The sequence below is a fragment of the Rutidosis leptorrhynchoides genome, chromosome 3 (assembly GCF_046630445.1).
Source record: "Rutidosis leptorrhynchoides isolate AG116_Rl617_1_P2 chromosome 3, CSIRO_AGI_Rlap_v1, whole genome shotgun sequence".
Classification (NCBI taxonomy): domain Eukaryota; kingdom Viridiplantae; phylum Streptophyta; class Magnoliopsida; order Asterales; family Asteraceae; genus Rutidosis; species Rutidosis leptorrhynchoides.
The window spans coordinates 580,136,438-580,156,904 of NC_092335.1; the positions used below are offsets into that span (position 1 = coordinate 580,136,438).

Here is a 20,467-nt window from a genome sequence, read left to right on the forward strand (position 1 = left end):
AAATAGAAGATAGAGATATCAAATAAGTTAACTTTTTTGCACGGTACACATATATAGAGTTAAAAACTTCGCAAATACCGAAAGACCTTACAAAAAAAAAAAAAAAAAAATGAAAAATGAAAAATAACAATGATAATAGTAATGATGATGGGGAAATTTGATGTTAAACCGGAGAAAAATGCAAGGTTTAGTTATGAACAGCCCAATGCATGATCCTCCATCCCCTCGCCTTTTTTGAAAAATACAAAATAATAATACGATGTTGCATGTTTACCTTCTTCTCTCTTCTCCTCTTAATTAATTGTTAATCCATCATACATTTTCAATCCTTTTCAATACAAATTCGTTTGCGGTATTACACAGGTACGTACGTACATTCTCATCCTGATTAATTAATTATTTCAAACCGTTGATAACTAGCAACCCTAATTTTCAACATGAATCTTTCTTTTACATACATCATTTGTTTGTTTTGATGTTACCATGAAACAATATCTCCTATTGTTGTTTAATATAGATTTTGATCATTTTTTTGAAAAGGTTAGAAAGATGATATCATATCATGATTATAAATTCATAATACTTGTGAAAATTGTAATTTTCTTTCAAAACAATGCATTTAGAATATGTATACATGAAATGAGTCGGAATGGTCTGGATTCATTTAAAAAAAAAATAGTATTTGGTTCCCATAATTCGTACTGTTTAACTCGTAATTGTTTTTTTTTTTTTTTTTTTTGATATAGCTCTTAATTGTTGGTTAACAAGCAATTCAAAATAGCTTAGCTTACTTTATGGAAGCGTTTTATCGGCTGAAACTTATTAATTGAAATCGCTCTGCAGGAAAAAAATATATAAATTTGTTTGAACAAGTTACAAACAGGATTTCTGCATTATGTCAATTAAAGTTTTGGAGCCTGCATTCAAGGGAGCTGGTCAAAAAGTGTATCCTTACATTCATTGTAGTTATTCCTATAAATATAACGATTAATCAATTGTTCATCGATACATATCATTTGTTACAAATAGCAAAACGGCTAATAATTTATTGTAATGCATTATTGGTCAAATTTTACTTATTTTTCTGGTAGAATTTTTCCTTGACTCCTTGTAGAGGGATCGAAATATGGAGAATTGAGAACTCTCAACCGGTACTTTTGAATGATTCTGATCATGGTAGATTCTACTCCGGCGAATCATACATCATCTTGAAGGTGTGCTTAATTAAGATCATAATTTTTTTTTGTTTTCGTGTCCTAAAATTATAAAACAATGGGATGAAATAACAATACATCAATGATTTTTGCATTTGCAGACTGCTGGCAAGGCAGGTGCATATACGTACAATATACACTTCTGGTTGGGCAAAGATACTAGCCAGGTACTGCCTTTTTTTTCATTTTCTGCAAGGAAAATAAAAAATGCACGTATATATGCGAGATAAAGTCACTTACGTGGCCTCGATTCGTGATCTGAATCAGGATAAAGCTGGAACTGCAGCTTTGAAAGCGGTTGAGCTTGATGCAGTTCTTGGTAGTCGTGCAGTACAGTATCGAGAACTTCAAAGTCATGAATCGAATAGATTTTTGTCGTATTTTAAGCCATGTATAATACCATTAGTAGGAGATTTTTCATCTGGAGTCAAGAAAACAAAATCGGAAGAAGAAGAAGAAGTTAAAGAGAAAGAAGAAGAAACTTTTGAAACACGGTTGTACACGTGTGAAGGAAAACGAGTTGTCAGATTGAAACAGGTATGGTATTTCGATAAATCCAACATATTTGATACAGTTGGCAGATTGGGTAATGGGTTAAAACAGGTTCAGGTCGAAATGGGTCATACAGGTCAGGTTGACCGCCAAATTACTATTTCTCCATGTTTACATTTCTTTACAAATGATAAATGCTTTATATATGTATCCAAAAAATTCCTTTTTATTGAAGCTTTTGTTTTTCGCCAAAAAATGTACATAATTTTGACATGTCAGCCATGTTCATAAAAATATATTCTCTCTTTATTCAGGTCCCGTTTACTCGATCCACACTAAATCATGATGAAATCTTCATCTTGGACACCAAAGACAGGATCTTTCATTTCAGCGGGGCGAACACTAATATTAAAGAAAGATCCAAATCATTGGAGATTGTTCAGCTTATCAAAGACAAATATCATGAGGGAACGTGCGATGTAGCAATTGTTGGTACGGCATATGTTAGTCAAAAGTTCATTTCCTTCTTTTATTTGTCTTAAAGCTAAAGTAAAAGTTAAAAATGTATGTTTTCGTTAACTCATTCGTTAGATTAGTAAGAGCGTGTTTGATAAAACTGAATGATTAAGCGCTAAATGATTCATAATCTGGATGATTCAAAGGTTATGAATAAACTTGGTTCAAAAATGGCAATATGCTACTCCGTATTTGATAATAAATCTATATAAACAATATAATGAGGTAAAATTACCTTATTAACGCTTTGTATGTATAAAAGGTTCAATATACTTGTTTGATAAGTGTTCAGGATATGATTTAAGTAGGATATAAAACACAACATTCAACATCATATTTCATTAAGAGGTCAGAAACAAACAGCGTTGAAGCATTCAATTAAGATGTAAACAAACACACCCTAAGTATTTGATGCTCAATCTCTAAACATCTTGCAGAAGATGGAAACGTACAAGCAGAGGGAAGCTCGAGTGAATTTTGGGGTTTGTTTGGTGGGTTTGCTCCTATAGGAAAGAAGGTAGCGAGTGAAGACGACATCGTTCCAGAAAAAATGCCTGCTAAACTATATTGGTAGAGTTTTACCATATATTCCGAACTGTGTTTATTTTTTTCATAAAAATTTGCACTATGCTAACCTTATTTTTTTGTAGTATTACTGGAGGTCAACTACAAGATGTAGGTGGGGAACTTACTAAATCATCATTGCGTACCGATAAATGCTATCTGTTGTATTGTGGAACAGATGTGTTTATTTGGGTGGGTCGAGCAACACGAATCGATGATAAAAAAGCTGTCGTGCAGGCTACTGAGGTAGGTGTACCGGATTTAGGATCGTGTATAATATCATGTATTTATTTATTTTCTCATGTTACCGCAGGAGTTCATTTTGGAACAAAAATTGCCTAAATCAACTCGTGTAACCCGACTTATTCAAGGTCATGAAACAAATTCGTTTAAATCCAACTTTGTATCTTGGACATCAACTTCAGCAACTCCTGCTATTGAGGAGGGTAGGGGAAGAGTTGCAGGTAAATTCATTATGTAAATTAAGAGCAATTCACAGATTTTCAGTTAGAGGTGTCAATATTGACCCATATACATGTAACTTTATCTCTAACAACTTAAAAGTTGCAAGATGTCTATTTCTAATGCATAAAACCTTCTCAGCCATTTATTCAGATACAATCTTATACTCTGCTCTAAAATAAACGTTCACCTTACTTTCTATATCTGTCCCAAAATAATTGTCCATTTGCAAAATATAATTACTAAATATTATTAAACTCCCATTTACCCTCATTTATTACTCCCAATCATTCAACTTTTAAAATAAATACAGTCAAACTTACCGAATATAAGGACAAAACTGACATTATTCAACATATGTTTAATCAAATAAAATTTGTTGAGGGACATATAAAATGGGACTGAGGGAGTAATAATATTGTTTATGTAATCATATTCAACACGTTAACTGTTCTTAAAACTAACAGTAATAATGTTGTTTTTTCACGGTCAATAACTAATTATATATTTCTTTTTCACAACATTATTAGCTATGTTGAAGCAACAAGGTGGTATACTTAAAGGACAGCAAACAAAAAGTTCTCCTGTAGATGAAGAAGTTCCACCTTTGCTTGCCGGAAATGGAAAAATCGAGGTTTGATCATACACCTGTGGGTCCCGTGCTTTTCGTATAAAAAAAAAAAAACTTAAACATTATTATTGATCATCTAGGTATGGCGTATCGATGGTGAAGATCAAACGCCAATACCCAATGAGGATATCGGCAAGTTTTATAGTGGAGATTGCTATAATTGTCTCTACTCCTATCAGTCTAATGAAAACAAAGAAGATCGTTACCTATGCACTTGGATTGGGAAGGATAGCATCGACGTAAATTATTGAATTAAATTAAAATAAAATAAAAAGAAAACATTTACCTCTATCACATTTGATCTTACATTATGTTAGATCGAAAGTTTTTGTTCTTACATTTTGATTCAATTTGAATTCAGGAGGACCGAAATATGGCTTCCCAGGTGGCTTCAATGATGTTCAATACTCTGAAGAACAAACCAGTACAGGTACCATCATAGTATTATTTTTTTTTTTTTAAATCTCTATTTTATTTTTTAGAAACTTATTTTTCAAATATTACTATACTCTGCGTGCAGGGTCGAATATATCAAGGAAAAGAACCACCACAATTTGTTGCCATTTTTCAACCTATGGTTGTTCTCAAGGTATTTAAAGCTATCAAGCTGCTTTCAAAATTTAATTATTCATTACATAATTAACGTTTAAGTGCGTAACAATCGTAAATATATTCTTTAATTAGGGGGGATTAAGTTCTGGCTACAAAAGTTACATTGCAGACAAAGGATCCAATGATGAGACGTATAGTCCAGATGTTGCTGCCCTTATTGAAATATCAGGGACTTCAGTGCATAATAATAGAGCTCTTCAAGTAGATTTGGTATGTTTTATTATCCAACTAAATCACATACAAATAAAATTTAGTGAAATAAAATTACATACACATAGAACTAAATAAAAGGTTCCATGTCAAACCTTAGTTCAATATATAATGGTGCACTTATTCCTATACTGTGCGAAGAGTGACAAGTACATTTTTAGGTTGACATGAATTATACTACTTTTTTTAATTGTGTATGTTTTATTCAACTAGTATTTGATCATTGGTGTATATATAATCTCATTTAGGCCGCAACGTCTTTGAACTCGTATGGGTGCTTTATCGTGCAATCTAGTTCATCGGTTCTTATGTGGCATGGAAACCAGAGTACAGTTGGGCAGCAGCAATTAGCAGGAAAAGTTGTTGAATTTTTGAAGGTATGATTTTTATTCAACAGTAGATCATATTGATTGATAATTTTATTAAATATATGTTTTTTATTTATATTTATATTTGCAGTCTGGAGCAACGGTAAAATATGCTAAAGAAGGAAAAGAGAGCTTAGCTTTTTGGCTTGCACTTGGAGGCAAACAAGACTATACCAGTAAAAAGTTAATACAAGAAGTTGTTAGGGAACCTCACTTGTTTGCACTCTTATCCAATAAAGGTTTCATTTTTCATAAACTTAAACTGTACGTTTACAAGTCTGTTAATTGTACAAGTGGTAAAATGGGTGGGTTGGGTAAGAATGGGTCTGCGTCAAATTAAGTATTAATTTTTAGTATGTTTTGGTTTGGCCTGAACCAAACACTTTGTATTTACAAAAGTTTTTACCTTTGCGTTAAAACACAATTAACTTAGTTCTGACATTCATAGTATGGTACTCAACTACTCGGGCGTACGTTGTGTATACAAACTTGTTATTTGCTCTTATTGTATGTAATTTATGGTATTTTTGTCGCGTGTCATTTATATAAGGTGTTATGTGACATCCTTACAAGTCGACAAGTCACCAAAAGTCCAAAATACATACAATGTCGATAAATTATAAGTTTGTTGAACACAATATACTCCCGCGTAATGGGTACACACTATGAATGTCAGATCTTAATTGTTGATTGTATCAACAATTGAAGAGAAAATAGTTTTTTTTTTTTTTTTTAATTATTCAAGAAATACACAATGTATATATGGATTACCTGAACCAGTCTGATTCATTTGACATGTTTTCCTTCATTAATTTTTACCATTTAAATCGTTAGCGATAAAACCTGTTATGTTATTAATTAGCTTCACTACTGATAACTTGTTTTGTGATGTCATCTTCTGGTTAACGGATGCTCAGGAAAATTTGATGTAAGTTCCCGTATCATTGTTGCTTGGACCCACTCAAATTTTGTCAAATTTACGTGTAACATTACGTTGCCTTTTTTTATAACAGATTGAAGAAATATACAGTTTTGAACAAGATGACTTGTTTTCAGAGGATGTTATGATATTAGATACACATGCTGAGGTGATGATATGGGTGGGTCAGTCGGTAGACCCAAAGGAAAAACAAAATGCTTTAGACATTGGGCAGGTACTAATTTACACATCACTAATTATAATTATGCTTTTTAATTTGATATCATTTGATTTATTTCATGGTATCTTTTTCAACGAATTGATTACAGAAATACGTAGACCTGGCTACCTCTGTCGATGGCTTGTCCCCTAACGTCCCGTTGTATCGAGTTCCCGAAGGAAGCGAACCTTGTTTTTTCACAACATATTTTTCATGGGATCCTGCAAAAGCTAGTGTACGTATAATATTCCGTAAATTTAATATGACTCGTATATTTGGCTACTTTGATCATTTCAGCGTTACGTATCTTGAAGTGTAACAAAACTATGACCCGAATATTGAATTTCTAAAACTTTTCTATTGAACGGTTATATCTATGGAATTTTCTATTGACAGCCCTAAAAACTATTTTTAAGATTTTCGGGCATACATATTTTGTTTGTACATAGTAAATAACCTCCCACTTTTTCGAAGTAACTACCCTCTAACCGAGAAAATGACCACTATGTTTTGTATGTAATTTTTTGACCTTGGCAATTTTGTATGGATATCACATGATAGCTTATAAAAATGACACGCCGATCAAGTCACATACAATTAGGGGTGTAAATGAAGTGAGACAACTCGTAAGCTACTACTCGGTACAGGATGAGTCGAGCTCGAGTTACTCGAGTAGAGTTTCAAGTCAAGTTCAAAAGGCTTACGAGCCTAATCGAGCTTGTGTTATTTTACACTTTTACCCTCCAACTATGTGTATATTAACATATTTAACGTATTATTTAAAAAATTTCTTATTGAATCGAGCATGAATGTATTAACTCGGTTCGAGTTTTCTAGACTCGGCTCAATTACACCACTACATATAATTAATAATAATCGAAAGTTGGATACATACAAGTATTAGACGTTCAATACACACTATAGATTTTCATTCATAGTCTGTAACGTCTGTCACACTAACCGATCATTTATATCGTGAACTAGGTTCAAGCAACCTCGTTTAAAAAGAAGGCCATTCAACTCTTTGGGCCAGGCTGCATAACAGAGGTAAATCAATCCTAGAAAAAATATAATTTTCGAGTTTTTAGCTTTGTTAACATGGCTTGTAATTGCAGACTGAACAGAGTAAGCCGCAAGTAAATAAAGGTGGAGGAGCTACTCAAAGAGCATCAGCCATGGCAGCTTTAACTTCTGCTTTTAAATCATCTAAAGTGATTAAAACTACTACTGCTACTCCAAGAATGCCTAATCGTGGGTCCCAGCGAGCAGCAGCAATCGCGGCCTTATCGGGTGTCCTCACTGCTGAAAAGAAGGGGCCGCAGCCTGACTCACCGCCACGTAGGCAACCCCGAAGAAATACATCCTCAGAACCCAGCTCACCTGCTGGCAGAGTCAAGATTTTCGATGACGGTATGAACTGTTATTACAAGAATTGTTCAGCTTTATTTATTTTTTTATTAATTTTTTTTGAGTTGGTGAAGATGGTTGGATGAGTGATATGAACCAAATGTTCGTATCGTGATAAAACTAACAGAATAGTAAATAAGATAGATTCGATATTTGAGAGATCGATCAACTTTGAATCATTCAGATTTTGAACCATTGAGCACTTACTCATTATGTTTTATCAAACGCACCCTAACTCGTATCATGAAATATGACTAATTAAATAGGCCTAATGATAAACGTAACTAAACGATGGTCCACCTAAAAGTTCTATTGGATAGAACGACAAAACAAAAAGACACATTTCACAAGCATTTTATTTGATTAGGCTAATTTGTATATTGTAGGCATAAATATCATTAGTTCGTTCAGAACATTTGAATCGGATAGTTCAAGAACAACTTGACTTTGCCAACTTCCGACCCATTTGACCAGTTTCCCTTTCACCTTTCACTATTTGACCCATTTTGAGATAAAATATAACCCAAATCAATCACTTCATTAGTGTAGACATTCTTTCATCTTTTTTTTTTTTCAGGGTATGCACATGTATACTCAAACAATCATTATTTTATTAATGTATAATTATCCAATATTTATCATGCCATTTCTCTGCAGTTCCTGAATCTTCTGCAGCTCCTGAATCCCCTGCTGCTTCAGAAACTCATGAAGCTCCTGCTGCAGATCCAGACGCAACTGTAGCTCCAGTTACGAGTGAAGAACCCTCGAACGTTGTTGACAATAATGAAAGTTCTGAAACTGCAAATGAGACATCCGAGCCAGTTATTGAGACCAATGAAAAGGATTCTACAACAAAAGAATCAGATGAGATTGAAAAAGCTTGTGAAGATGTTCAAACTTCATATAGTTATGAACAACTCAAAGCAAAATCAACAAACCCGGTTACTGGAATCGATTTCAATAAGAGAGAGGTAATCTCCGCTAATCGCAGAATTTAATCGGTGTTGTCCTTTGCTCCCTAGTCATTTATGTTTTACTTTAAGACAAAATGGGCTGATTTGGGTTTGGATGACCCGCCAAAACTATTTTAGAGGTGGCAAAATGGGTGGATATCGTAATTGAAAACTACTTGGTTTGTATGGATCGTTTGGGGCCCGTTCACAAGTAAATGCACAGAAATTGTCACCCCTACCTTTCGACTGTTTTATTCGAGTATATTTGAAGAAACAATGTAGGAGGTTGTACTTGTTAGCATTTGGCTATACTTCGGGCTACTTGAAAAGCGTTTGACCTATTCGTTCATTTTTTTTAAACGCGATAAAATTGTTTTTTTTTTTTTAATGAAATTGCAGGCTTATCTTTCCCCTGAAGAATTTGAAGAAATATTCAAAATGACAAAAGAGAAATTCTATGGGTTTCCAAAATGGAAGCAAGAAGTGCTAAAGAAGAAATATGATCTCTTCTAATCATTCAAATCTTTAAAATAAATGGTACTCATTCTATATTATCTACACTTTTTTCAATTCATTGATGGTTTGTACCTTAATTTATTCAAAGTAACAAACTTTTTTGCTAAATCTAATTAATTTCCCATTTTGTTATCTAGCTGCATCCCTCTGTTACCTCATTTTACTTGCTTATTTCGGTACCGTCTTTTTAAGATGATCAAGAGTCCATTCATCATGTTTACTTTCTTTGTATCTCATGTTCCAGTTGTGTTCGAGTCGCCTATTACATTGTTGTACTTAATATTTTCAACGCGTCGGTGTATATATAATGTATTCATTCATGTCCAAACTATAATGCTAAGGTCGGAAAGTTGTGTATCATATTTCATGTAACAATCTTATAGGGCTGTGATAACAAATGGATATGGCGTTGGAGCGGATAGATCCGACTCATTAATGACTCAAGTAAAATGGATTGTGATCGGTTACATGATCCAACAAAGTGGATCTAAATTTAATTGTATCTAACAATTTGAATGGATAACTAACTTCAACCTACACATAAAAGAGTTGAGTTGGTCTAGGACTCTAGGGTGAGTGTATCCACATAGTGAACTAATTTAACTAATAGTGCTCATTAACACGCTAATGTGCATATAATGAATATGTGGTATTCTTAAGTATCTGAATATGTAATTAAAATATTTATAAAAAGTAATATTAGATTAAATTATTTATGAGAATTAAATATAAATGCTATACATAAAAGCTTCTGTTTATCTCAAGTGGTAGTAGTGTGACATGTTAGAAGTCGAGAGTTCGACTCCTGGGGACTACAACATTGCACACTAGGTTATCCTCTCTAACTTTGAAATCCACCCAAGGTCGCCTTTCGCACATTACGTTGTGAGGGCAGCGAGGAGGGGGATTTACCGGCCATGCCCTCGCATTAGTCCGGGTTTCCTCCAGGACAACAGTTGGGGCGGGTTATGCAACTACGGGAAATGATCGCTTGAGTGGTTTTGTCCCCACTGGATGATTCCAAACTACTGTTAAAACATGTTATATGTAAAAATTTTATTTAATTAAATATTTAGCAAATATACTGCAATAAGCCTTTTTCTGTTTCATGGTATTAACCTACCCATCAGAGGCGAAACTAGGATTTTTTTTACCGGAGGCAAAAAAATTTTTTAAACCGTAGCTATTTTTTTGGACAAAATTTGAAGATTTTGGGGCAGAAGTTGGAGATTTTGGGGCAAAATTTGAAGATTTTGGAGCAAAAGTTGGAGATTTTGGGGCAAAATTTGAAGGTTTTGGGGCAAAATATGTAGGTTTGGGGGCAAAAAAAAAAAAAAACCCACCCGGGGCAAAGTCAAAAAACCCAACATTTTTACACTGAAAAAAAAAATCACTGGGGGCGGCCGCCCCAGTCTGCCCCTACACATTTTCACCCCTGCTACCTATCTGCAGGCGTCAAGTAAAAAAACACTAAATATTTGGGGTACTTTTCATACACGTTGATTTTGCGTTAAATTTTTAAAACTCCACAATTCCATATCGAAACGCAGAGATGCACATATATTGTTAATTTAAAATAACATTTAAATCTTTCACGGGTTATAGCTTTTAGTTCGACTCGAGTTGCGCCTTAACGACATCATCGTTAGCCACGAAATAATTTTACATACTAAACGCAATAAAATACATTGAAAACCGAACCCCGGCGGCGCGAAGCGAAGGTTCGAAAACTAGTTTAAAATATAAAAGAACAGATTATGGGAGTAACATATGCTACGAACATCGGTAACAACTTAATTCAACATGCTATAAGTTGAAAAACCAATTATTTTTCGACAATATTTGTATGACCGATATTCTTGTTCGGTGGTTCGTTCTATTCTAAGCTAAGGTCAATATATGGTCCAGTGATCGAGAAAAAGTCGGATTTGGAAATGAAAGTTAAAGAGTAAGCCAACAAAAAAAAAAAAAAAAAAATGAGAGCACTCCTATATTATATGGCTTTTTTGCTTCCCTCAATCTTGCTAGAGGCAGATTTTGAAAAGATGCTATTTCTTAAGTTCTCACGTCCCCATGTCCAAAAAAGATGGGCGGATTTTGACAAAAGTTATTTATTAAGTTGTCACGTCTGTTTTTCCTCGAAATGCATTAATACATATAGCAAAAATACTATTATTTTTATAGGTATCTGAAACCTACGAGTTTGTGTGTGGTATCACGGAAAGCACATGACACTCACTAAGTTTTTTTAGCCTTACGCATAATATCGTACATATCTCAGGTCATCTAATGGATATTGATCCAAAGGGGTGACTATGTTTGATAAATAAAGTGAGACCGAGGTTATAACGTTAGTGATGTCGTAAGAAAAGAGCTTTATTATATGTATGTACTAAGTCGAATGTTATATGAAATAATATCTCGTATTTGACTTTCATTTTATATCTATGACTTGCGTGTTTTTTAATGGGTCGTATATCTGTGACGTTCGTTATATATATATATATATATATATATATATATATATATATAGGGGCAGGATCAATGGGGAAGTAACCAATCGGGGGGAAGCGGGGGGAAGCAATTTTTTTTTTCATTTTTTTTTGAATTTTTTTTTTCCGGCATCAAGATCACACGAAAATATGATGTAACACCCCGTTATTCCGTACACGCTTAAAGGTACACACCTAATCAATTGTACGTCTATAACTTGCTCGATATGCGGCTAGAATAGCTAACTTGTTAGTTGTGTGTGAATGTGTATATAAATGTATATATATGTATGTAGATGAGTTTGGGTAGTGTTCGGTCTCGTGAGACTTAGATTGAGGCTTGGACGCGTATTGGGGAAACGAGGATGAAGTAATTAGTCGAGGAAACCTTGGAATTGTGTAAAATAGTCGAAGGGGTCTGTTGCAGTCAATTGTCGCGCCGCGACAAGGGGGTCCGCGCCGCGGCCCACCAAAGGATTTTAGAACAGGAACCAGCCTAAACTGAATAAACCTTTTTAGTGTATCGTCGCGCCGCGACGATTAATGCCGCGCCGCGGCAGGCCTGCTGGCCAGATTTCGGATTTAGTTCAAATTAAGGGATTTTGAGGGGCAAAATGGTAAATAGACGTATAGATCAGATGGGTGCATTAAATCTGGTCCACTAGATCATTTATTTCATTTTCCTTTTTCCTTTTTCTTCAATTTCTCTCCCAAAACTCTAACACCCAATTTAATTCAAAGTGAGATTGAGAGAGGAAGAAGTGAGGGTTGATCTTTGGAGCTAGTATTAAAGTTGATCCTTGTGACTCTAGCTACGTGGTGATAGTCTCGGTAAGTTCTAACTCTAAGTTTCGCGTTTTAATTGATTATGGCTAGGGTTTTGGTTAATAGAAACTTGTATGACCCATTTGGGAGTAAAATGGGTGAATTTGGGTTAGGTTGTTGTAATGAAACCCTAATGGCCATAATCTAGGATTTTGGTCTTGTAATTGTGAGTTTGAAAGTGTTAATGGTTTTGTAAGCATTAAACACTTGTTAGAATTGAAAGAGATGTCAATTGGGTCAAGAATGTACTAGTTGACCTAGTTTGGGTAAAATGGGTGTAAATTACCCTAGGTGGATGTCATTTGAGGCTAGTAGACTTTAATGCACTAATGTTGGTAATTAAAGTCGAGTCTTGGCCTTTAAGGGGGCGGTTGTGGTGTAGTTGGGTCATTCAATGCGAATTGAGTCATTAAATGCCCAAGTAAATGTAATGTGGTTAATTCCACTAGTTTATGTATTGAATTGGTACTTAATGTAATAGGTACTTGGCTTTGAGTTGGAAGCGAATATTCATCATCCTTGCGTCAAGGTGAGTGGAATAATTATGCGTGAACGTATATAATGTATTTATTTGTGTGGTGTGAATGTGGAAGTGTCGCGGTGTTCAAGACACCACATTCTAGGTAACGAGTAGTATTGTCGCGGTGTTTAAGACACTACTCATTGTGTGATTGACTTGTGGTATTGTCGCGGTGTTTAAGACACCACAAGGTCATGAGAGTGGAAGTGTCGCGGTGTTCAAGACACCACTCATTGTATTGAATGAAGTGTGGATCCGTCGCGGTGTTTAAGACGCCACATTGTTGTAAGGGTGAGTTAGTCGCGGTGTTTAAGACATCACCCGGGGGACTAGTGATTACGCGGTGTGTAAGTAACACTAGTGGATGTTATGAACTCCAACGGACTATCATGTACCGTTCTCTTGTATACTTGGTTAACCATGGTTGTGCGAATTGTGCTTAGCATATTATATTGTGAACTATATGCTATTAGTGTTGCTAGCTTAATGTGGAACGTGGGTAGTAGTTTATGCATGATCGATTGCATGTTGTTGAATTGCTAGCTTGTATGTGGTATTGTGTAATTGTATGCAAGTAAGTAGATTATATATGATCATGTATAATTATTGCATTCACTAAGCGTTAGCTTACCCCTCGCGTTGTTTATCTTTTTAGTTGCAGGTGAGGATAAAGGGAAGGGGATTGTTGGACACTAGATGTCCTTGACGATGTGCTTGTAGGAGCTTTTGGAAATTGACCACCTTTTGGGTAGTTTAGTCCCAAACCATGCTCGTTGGGTCGTTTGGTTTATAAACTATCATTGTATTCGGTCAAACTTGTATTAACTTAATTAATGGCCTTTGTGCCTTTTGTAAACATTGGAAATGGTTGTACGTTTTAATGGAACTTGTGATTTGGTCTACATATTTAATTGGCGCATAAATGTGTATATATATATAAAAAAAAAAAATTTTATCGTACGGAGTACGGGTTGGGTTGTTTCAAGTGGTATCAGAGCCTGGTCTAAGGGATTTAGGTGACTTGAGATAGGCGCCTAGACTTAGACTTTTGTGTGTGCATTGTGCGGGACTTGTAGGACTTTGGGTCGGACCGGGACTTGGTTAGTACATAGGTTCATGTGAACTAATCATGTGTTATTTGTTCATGTTGTGTAGCAAGCATCGAGCGAAATGAACGTTGTACTAGCGAGTTAACGCGACGTGCTCGCGTAGTAATGATTAGCTACCCTTACTACGGGTGCAAATCGTGTCAAACAAGCGATGTACGACGATTGTCGAGCGAGATGGAGTGGTATGGTGTATATGTATATATGTGTCATGTCTTTAGTTTCGTTGTTTAATCTTTTCCGTTTTATAGAATGAAGATGAGAAACGGACACGACACCGATATTGGGGGCACGAGCGAGGACCCCGAGTTCACGGCCAAGGTTGAGGCCATCTTTCAACGCCAAAAGGCGGAGTTTCGCGAAGATGTTAAGAAGATGTTTATCGAGACGATTGACGAACAAGTCGTCGCTTTGGTTAAGGAGCAAATTAAGATTGCTCTTCAAGAAGAAAATGGGGGAAGGCGTGACTTTTTCTTCAAGAACTTTAGGGATGCTCAACCTCCTACTTTTGAGGGCGATCGGGACCCACTCAAGAGTGCCCGATTCATCTCCGATATGGAGGGGGCCTTCCGTACTTGTGAGTGTCCACCCGACAAGAGGACTAGGTATGGTTGTAGCATGTTAAGGGGTGACGCGAAATTGTGGTGGGATGCTAAGATCCAACTCTATGGTGAAGAACAATGTATGGACTTCACTTGGGAGGAATTTAGAGCGGAGTTCTTCGATGAGTACCGAACTTCGGCCGATCTTACAAGACTTAAGGACGAGCTACGTACCTTGAGGCAAGGGTCGATGGACTTGAACACTCTCAAATCCGTGTTCTTGTCCAAGACGCAATTTTTCCCGGAGTATGTCGGGAATGATAAAATGTTGAAAGAAGATTTCTATCGAACCTTGAATGATAGTTATCAAGAAAAGATTAGCGTAAACGTGGTGAAGAGATTCGATGAGTTGTTTAATATGGCGAAAGGGTTTGAAGCGATTGTGTTGAGGAAGAGAAAGTATGAAGGTTCGAGTCACTCAAATTTTTCAAGCAAGAAGTCAAATAAAGGCCCAACCGAGAGTGTGGGGAGTGTGAAGAAAGGTGCCTCGGGGGATTTCCCCTATACTTGTCATAATTGTGGGCGAAGGGGGCATATGGCTCGTGATTGTACCAAACCATCTTCTACTACAAAATTCACTTGCTACAATTGTGGGAAGGAGGGACACAAGAAACCCGAGTGTCCCGAGTTGCGTAATGATAATGCTAAGCGGATAGAGAAGGCAGCGGGTACGGCTAGGGGTCGTAACTACTTGATGTCTAATGAAGAAGCTAAACAATCCAATGAAGTCGTTTCAGGTACTTTCATGGTTAATTCTAATCCGGCTCGGATACTTTTTGATAGTGGTGCTAATTTGTCTTTCGTATCTCCAAGATTTGTGCCTAAGTTAAATAAACCGCTAGTAAAGTTGAGTCGTCCGGTAGAAGTTGAAATAGCGGATGGCAAGACGGCGCTAGTGGTTGATGTGTGTAAAAATTGCAATGTTGTGTTTGGCGCCGAAAGTTTCGAAATTGATCTTATTCCGATGACTTTGGGTGATTTTGATGTTGTCGTTGGTATGGATTGGCTCGATCGTTATAGAGCCGATATTGCATGCCACGACAAGTTTATTCGTGTAAAGACCCCAAGTGGGGGAGAGATGATTATTCATGGTGACCAACGAAGGAGATCGGTGCCGATATGCACTTTTGCTCGGGCACGACGTCACGTTGTTACCGGTGGTATGGCTTTCCTTGCTCATGTTGTCGACATAATGAGCCACCACCAATTCGTGAAATTCCGGTAGTTAATGAGTTTGAGGATGTCTTTCCGGATGAGTTACCGGGTGTCCCGGCGGAAAGACAAGTCGAATTTCGCATCGAGTTGGTTCCGGGGGCTACCCCCATAGCTAAAACTCCTTATCGTTTAGCACCAACGGAGATGCAAGAGTTATTGAATCAAATTCAAGAATTGCTCGAGAAGGGTTTTATCCGACCGAGTGCTTCGCCTTGGGGCGCTCCGGTCTTATTTGTGAAGAAGAAAGACGGTAGTATGCGTATGTGCATTGATTACCGTGAGTTGAATAAAGTGACGATCAAGAATCGTTATCCACTACCTAGGATCGACGATTTGTTTGATCAACTTCAAGGCGCAACGTATTTCTCTAAGATCGACCTACGGTCCGGCTATCACCAAATGCGGGTCCGTGAGGAAGATATTGAGAAAACGGCTTTCCGAACGCGTTACGGGCATTATGAATTTGTAGTTATGCCCTTCGGTCTTACGAATGCACCGGCGGCATTCATGGATCTTATGAACCGGGTGTGCCAACCTATGTTGGACAAGTCAGTTATTGTGTTCATTGACGACATACTAGTCTACTCGAAAAGTATGCACGAACATGAACGTCACTTGCGTGAAGTTTTGAAGACGCTAAGAAAAGAGAAGTTGTATGCAAAGTTCTCTAAATGTGAATTTTGGCTAAGGGAGGTTCAATTCCTTGGTCACATTGTGAACGATAGCGGTATCCAAGTGGATCCGGGGAAGATTGAGACGGTGAAGAGTTGGGGACGACCGACTACGCCCACGGAGATCCGAAGTTTTCTCGGATTGGCCGGTTATTATCGTCGGTTTATCCAAGACTTTTCTAAGATTGCTTCTCCATTAACGAAGTTGACAAGGAAGAGTGCTAAGTTCAATTGGGAAAACGAGCAAGAAATTGCTTTTCAATTATTGAAAGAGAAGTTGTGTCAAGCTCCGGTGTTAGTGTTACCGGAAGGTGTCGGAGACATGGTGGTTTATTGTGATGCTTCTTTAAATGGGCTCGGGTGCGTTCTTATGCAGAGGGGTAAAGTCATTGCTTATGCCTCTCGGCAATTAAAGGAACACGAAACGAGGTACCCGACTCATGATCTTGAAATGGCGGCGGTTGTGCATGCGCTGAAAATTTGGCGCCACTACTTATATGGTGTCAAGTGTATGATATATTCGGATCATAAGAATTTGAAATACCTTTTTACTCAAAGGGATTTGAATTATCGTCAACGTAGATGGATGGATGTGGTGAAAGATTATGATTGTGAGATACTTTACCATCCTGGTAAGGCGAATGTGGTCGCGGATGCGTTAAGTCAAAAGACTCAACATCCGGCGATACGTATAACATCGTTACGTTTGATTATCACTAACGACTTTCTTGAAAAGATGGGTGAAGACCAAATAGAGGCTTATGTTCACGATAAGCACGCGGAACGAATTGTGGGCCAATCGGAGTTTATTACTATGGGTTCGCGGGGTTTGTTGTCCTTTCAAGGAAGGGTGTGAGTGCCTAAGACGGGTGATTACCGACGGGTGCTACTCGATGAAGCGCATAAGTCGAAATATTCCATTCATCCGGGCGCGACGAAAATGTATCATGACTTGAAGAAAGATTATTGGTGGCCGGGCATGAAACGCGATGTTGTAAAATACGTCGAACGATGTGTTACTTGTTTGCAAGTTAAAGCCGAGCATCAAAAGCCGTATGGTAAGTTGCAACCGTTAGAAATCCCGAAGTGGAAATGGGAGCACATTGCCATGGATTTTATCACTAAGTTACCTAAGACGGCGAGAACTCAATATGATTCGATTTGGGTGATCGTGGACCGGTTGACGAAAAGCGCTTTGTTTCTTCCTATTAAAGAAGCAATATCGTCGGAGGCCTTGGCTAAGTTGTTTATCAAGGAAGTGGTCTCGCGACATGGCGTTCCTATATCTATTATTTCAGATCGAGATACCCGTTTTACATCTCGATTTTGGGAAAAGTTTCATGAAGATATGGGTACACAATTAAAGTTGAGCACGGCGTATCATCCTCAAACGGACGGTCAAACCGAGCGTACGAATCAAACTTTGGAAGATATGCTACGGGCGTGCATCATTGATTTTGGTGGTAGTTGGGATGAGCATTTACCTTTGGTGGAATTCTCATACAATAATAGTTTTCATACTAGTATCGGGATGCCACCTTACGAGATGCTTTATGGCCGAAGGTGTCGAACTCCCATTTGTTGGGGAGAAGTGGGTCAAAGAGAAATCGGAAGTACCGATTTGGTTTTAGAGACGAATAACAAGATTGATATTATTCGGGAGCATTTGAAGAAGGCTCAAGATAGGCAAAAGTCGTATGCCGATAAACGTAGACGAACGATCGAATTCCAAGAGGGCGATATGGTTATGCTTAAGGTTTCGCCATGGAAGGGTATTATTCGATTTCGAAAACGGGGAAAGTTAGGTCCTCGGTTTATTGGACCGTTTAAAGTTTTAGCTCGTGTTGGTGAAGTTGCATATCGATTGGAATTGCCCGAAGAGCTTGCGGGGATCCATAACACGTTTCATGTTTCTCACCTCCGTAAGTGCCTTGCGGATGATTCTTCATGGATGCCTTTAGATGAAATTGAGCTAAACAATAAGTTGGAGTATATTGAAGAGCCGATTGCCATACTTGATGAGAAGGTCAAACGATTGAGACATAAGGAGGTTAGGACCTACAAAGTTCAATGGCGACGGAATAAAGGTTCCGAGTTTACATGGGAATCCGAAGAGTTTGTTTTGGTTTACCTTCCGGCTTGTCACGCGGCTTGGATCGCGAGGACGCGCTCCGATCTAAGTGGGGGAGAGTTGTAACACCCCGTTATTCCGTACACGCTTAAAGGTACACACCTAATCAATTGTACGTCTATAACTTGCTCGATATGCGGCTAGAATAGCTAACTTGTTAGTTGTGTGTGAATGTGTATATAAATGTATATATATGTATGTAGATGAGTTTGGGTAGTGTTCGGTCTCGTGAGACTTAGATTGAGGCTTGGACGCGTATTGGGGAAACGAGGATGAAGTAATTAGTCGAGGAAACCTTGGAATTGTGTAAAATAGTCGAAGGGGTCTGTTGCAGTCAATTGTCGCGCCGCGACAAGGGGGTCCGCGCCGCGGCCCACCAAAGGATTTTAGAACAGGAACCAGCCTAAACTGAATAAACCTTTTTAGTGTATCGTCGCGCCGCGACGATTAATGCCGCGCCGCGGCAGGCCTGCTGGCCAGATTTCGGATTTAGTTCAAATTAAGGGATTTTGAGGGGCAAAATGGTAAATAGACGTATAGATCAGATGGGTGCATTAAATCTGGTCCACTAGATCATTTATTTCATTTTCCTTTTTCCTTTTTCTTCAATTTCTCTCCCAAAACTCTAACACCCAATTTAATTCAAAGTGAGATTGAGAGAGGAAGAAGTGAGGGTTGATCTTTGGAGCTAGTATTAAAGTTGATCCTTGTGACTCTAGCTACGTGGTGATAGTCTCGGTAAGTTCTAACTCTAAGTTTCGCGTTTTAATTGATTATGGCTAGGGTTTTGGTTAATAGAAACTTGTATGACCCATTTGGGAGTAAAATGGGTGAATTTGGGTTAGGTTGTTGTAATGAAACCCTAATGGCCATAATCTAGGATTTTGGTCTTGTAATTGTGAGTTTGAAAGTGTTAATGGTTTTGTAAGCATTAAACACTTGTTAGAATTGAAAGAGATGTCAATTGGGTCAAGAATGTACTAGTTGACCTAGTTTGGGTAAAATGGGTGTAAATTACCCTAGGTGGATGTCATTTGAGGCTAGTAGACTTTAATGCACTAATGTTGGTAATTAAAGTCGAGTCTTGGCCTTTAAGGGGGCGGTTGTGGTGTAGTTGGGTCATTCAATGCGAATTGAGTCATTAAATGCCCAAGTAAATGTAATGTGGTTAATTCCACTAGTTTATGTATTGAATTGGTACTTAATGTAATAGGTACTTGGCTTTGAGTTGGAAGCGAATATTCATCATCCTTGCGTCAAGGTGAGTGGAATAATTATGCGTGAACGTATATAATGTATTTATTTGTGTGGTGTGAATGTGGAAGTGTCGCGGTGTTCAAGACACCACATTCTAGGTAACGAGTAGTATTGTCGCGGTGTTTAAGACACTACTCATTGTGTGATTGACTTGTGGTATTGTCGCGGTGTTTAAGACACCACAAGGTCATGAGAGTGGAAGTGTCGCGGTGTTCAAGACACCACTCATTGTATTGAATGAAGTGTGGATCCGTCGCGGTGTTTAAGACGCCACATTGTTGTAAGGGTGAGTTAGTCGCGGTGTTTAAGACATCACCCGGGGGACTAGTGATTACGCGGTGTGTAAGTAACACTAGTGGATGTTATGAACTCCAACGGACTATCATGTACCGTTCTCTTGTATACTTGGTTAACCATGGTTGTGCGAATTGTGCTTAGCATATTATATTGTGAACTATATGCTATTAGTGTTGCTAGCTTAATGTGGAACGTGGGTAGTAGTTTATGCATGATCGATTGCATGTTGTTGAATTGCTAGCTTGTATGTGGTATTGTGTAATTGTA

General features: G+C 37.5%; 1 protein-coding gene across 2 annotated transcripts; it reads left to right on the forward strand.

The window, feature by feature from the left end:
- The first annotated feature begins 895 nt into the window (after nt 1–895).
- On the forward strand, nt 896–9,192 carry LOC139898701 (villin-2-like). 2 transcript variants are annotated; one of them, XM_071881459.1, is made up of 22 exons: nt 896–945; nt 1,115–1,214; nt 1,316–1,381; nt 1,482–1,751; nt 2,021–2,198; nt 2,660–2,792; nt 2,873–3,032; nt 3,100–3,250; nt 3,779–3,882; nt 3,960–4,118; nt 4,241–4,309; nt 4,400–4,468; nt 4,564–4,701; nt 4,950–5,078; nt 5,161–5,308; nt 5,987–5,997; nt 6,083–6,223; nt 6,318–6,443; nt 7,193–7,255; nt 7,324–7,618; nt 8,273–8,586; nt 8,968–9,192. In XM_071881459.1, exons 1-22 carry the CDS (start codon nt 896–898, stop codon nt 9,079–9,081), a joined length of 2,988 nt encoding a protein of 995 aa, XP_071737560.1. In that variant the 3' UTR covers nt 9,082–9,192. The 2 variants fall into 2 exon arrangements, with proteins under 2 accessions (XP_071737560.1, XP_071737562.1); XM_071881461.1 differs by having other exon boundaries at nt 8,327–8,586.
- Nucleotides 9,193–20,467: the final 11,275 nt, after the last annotated feature.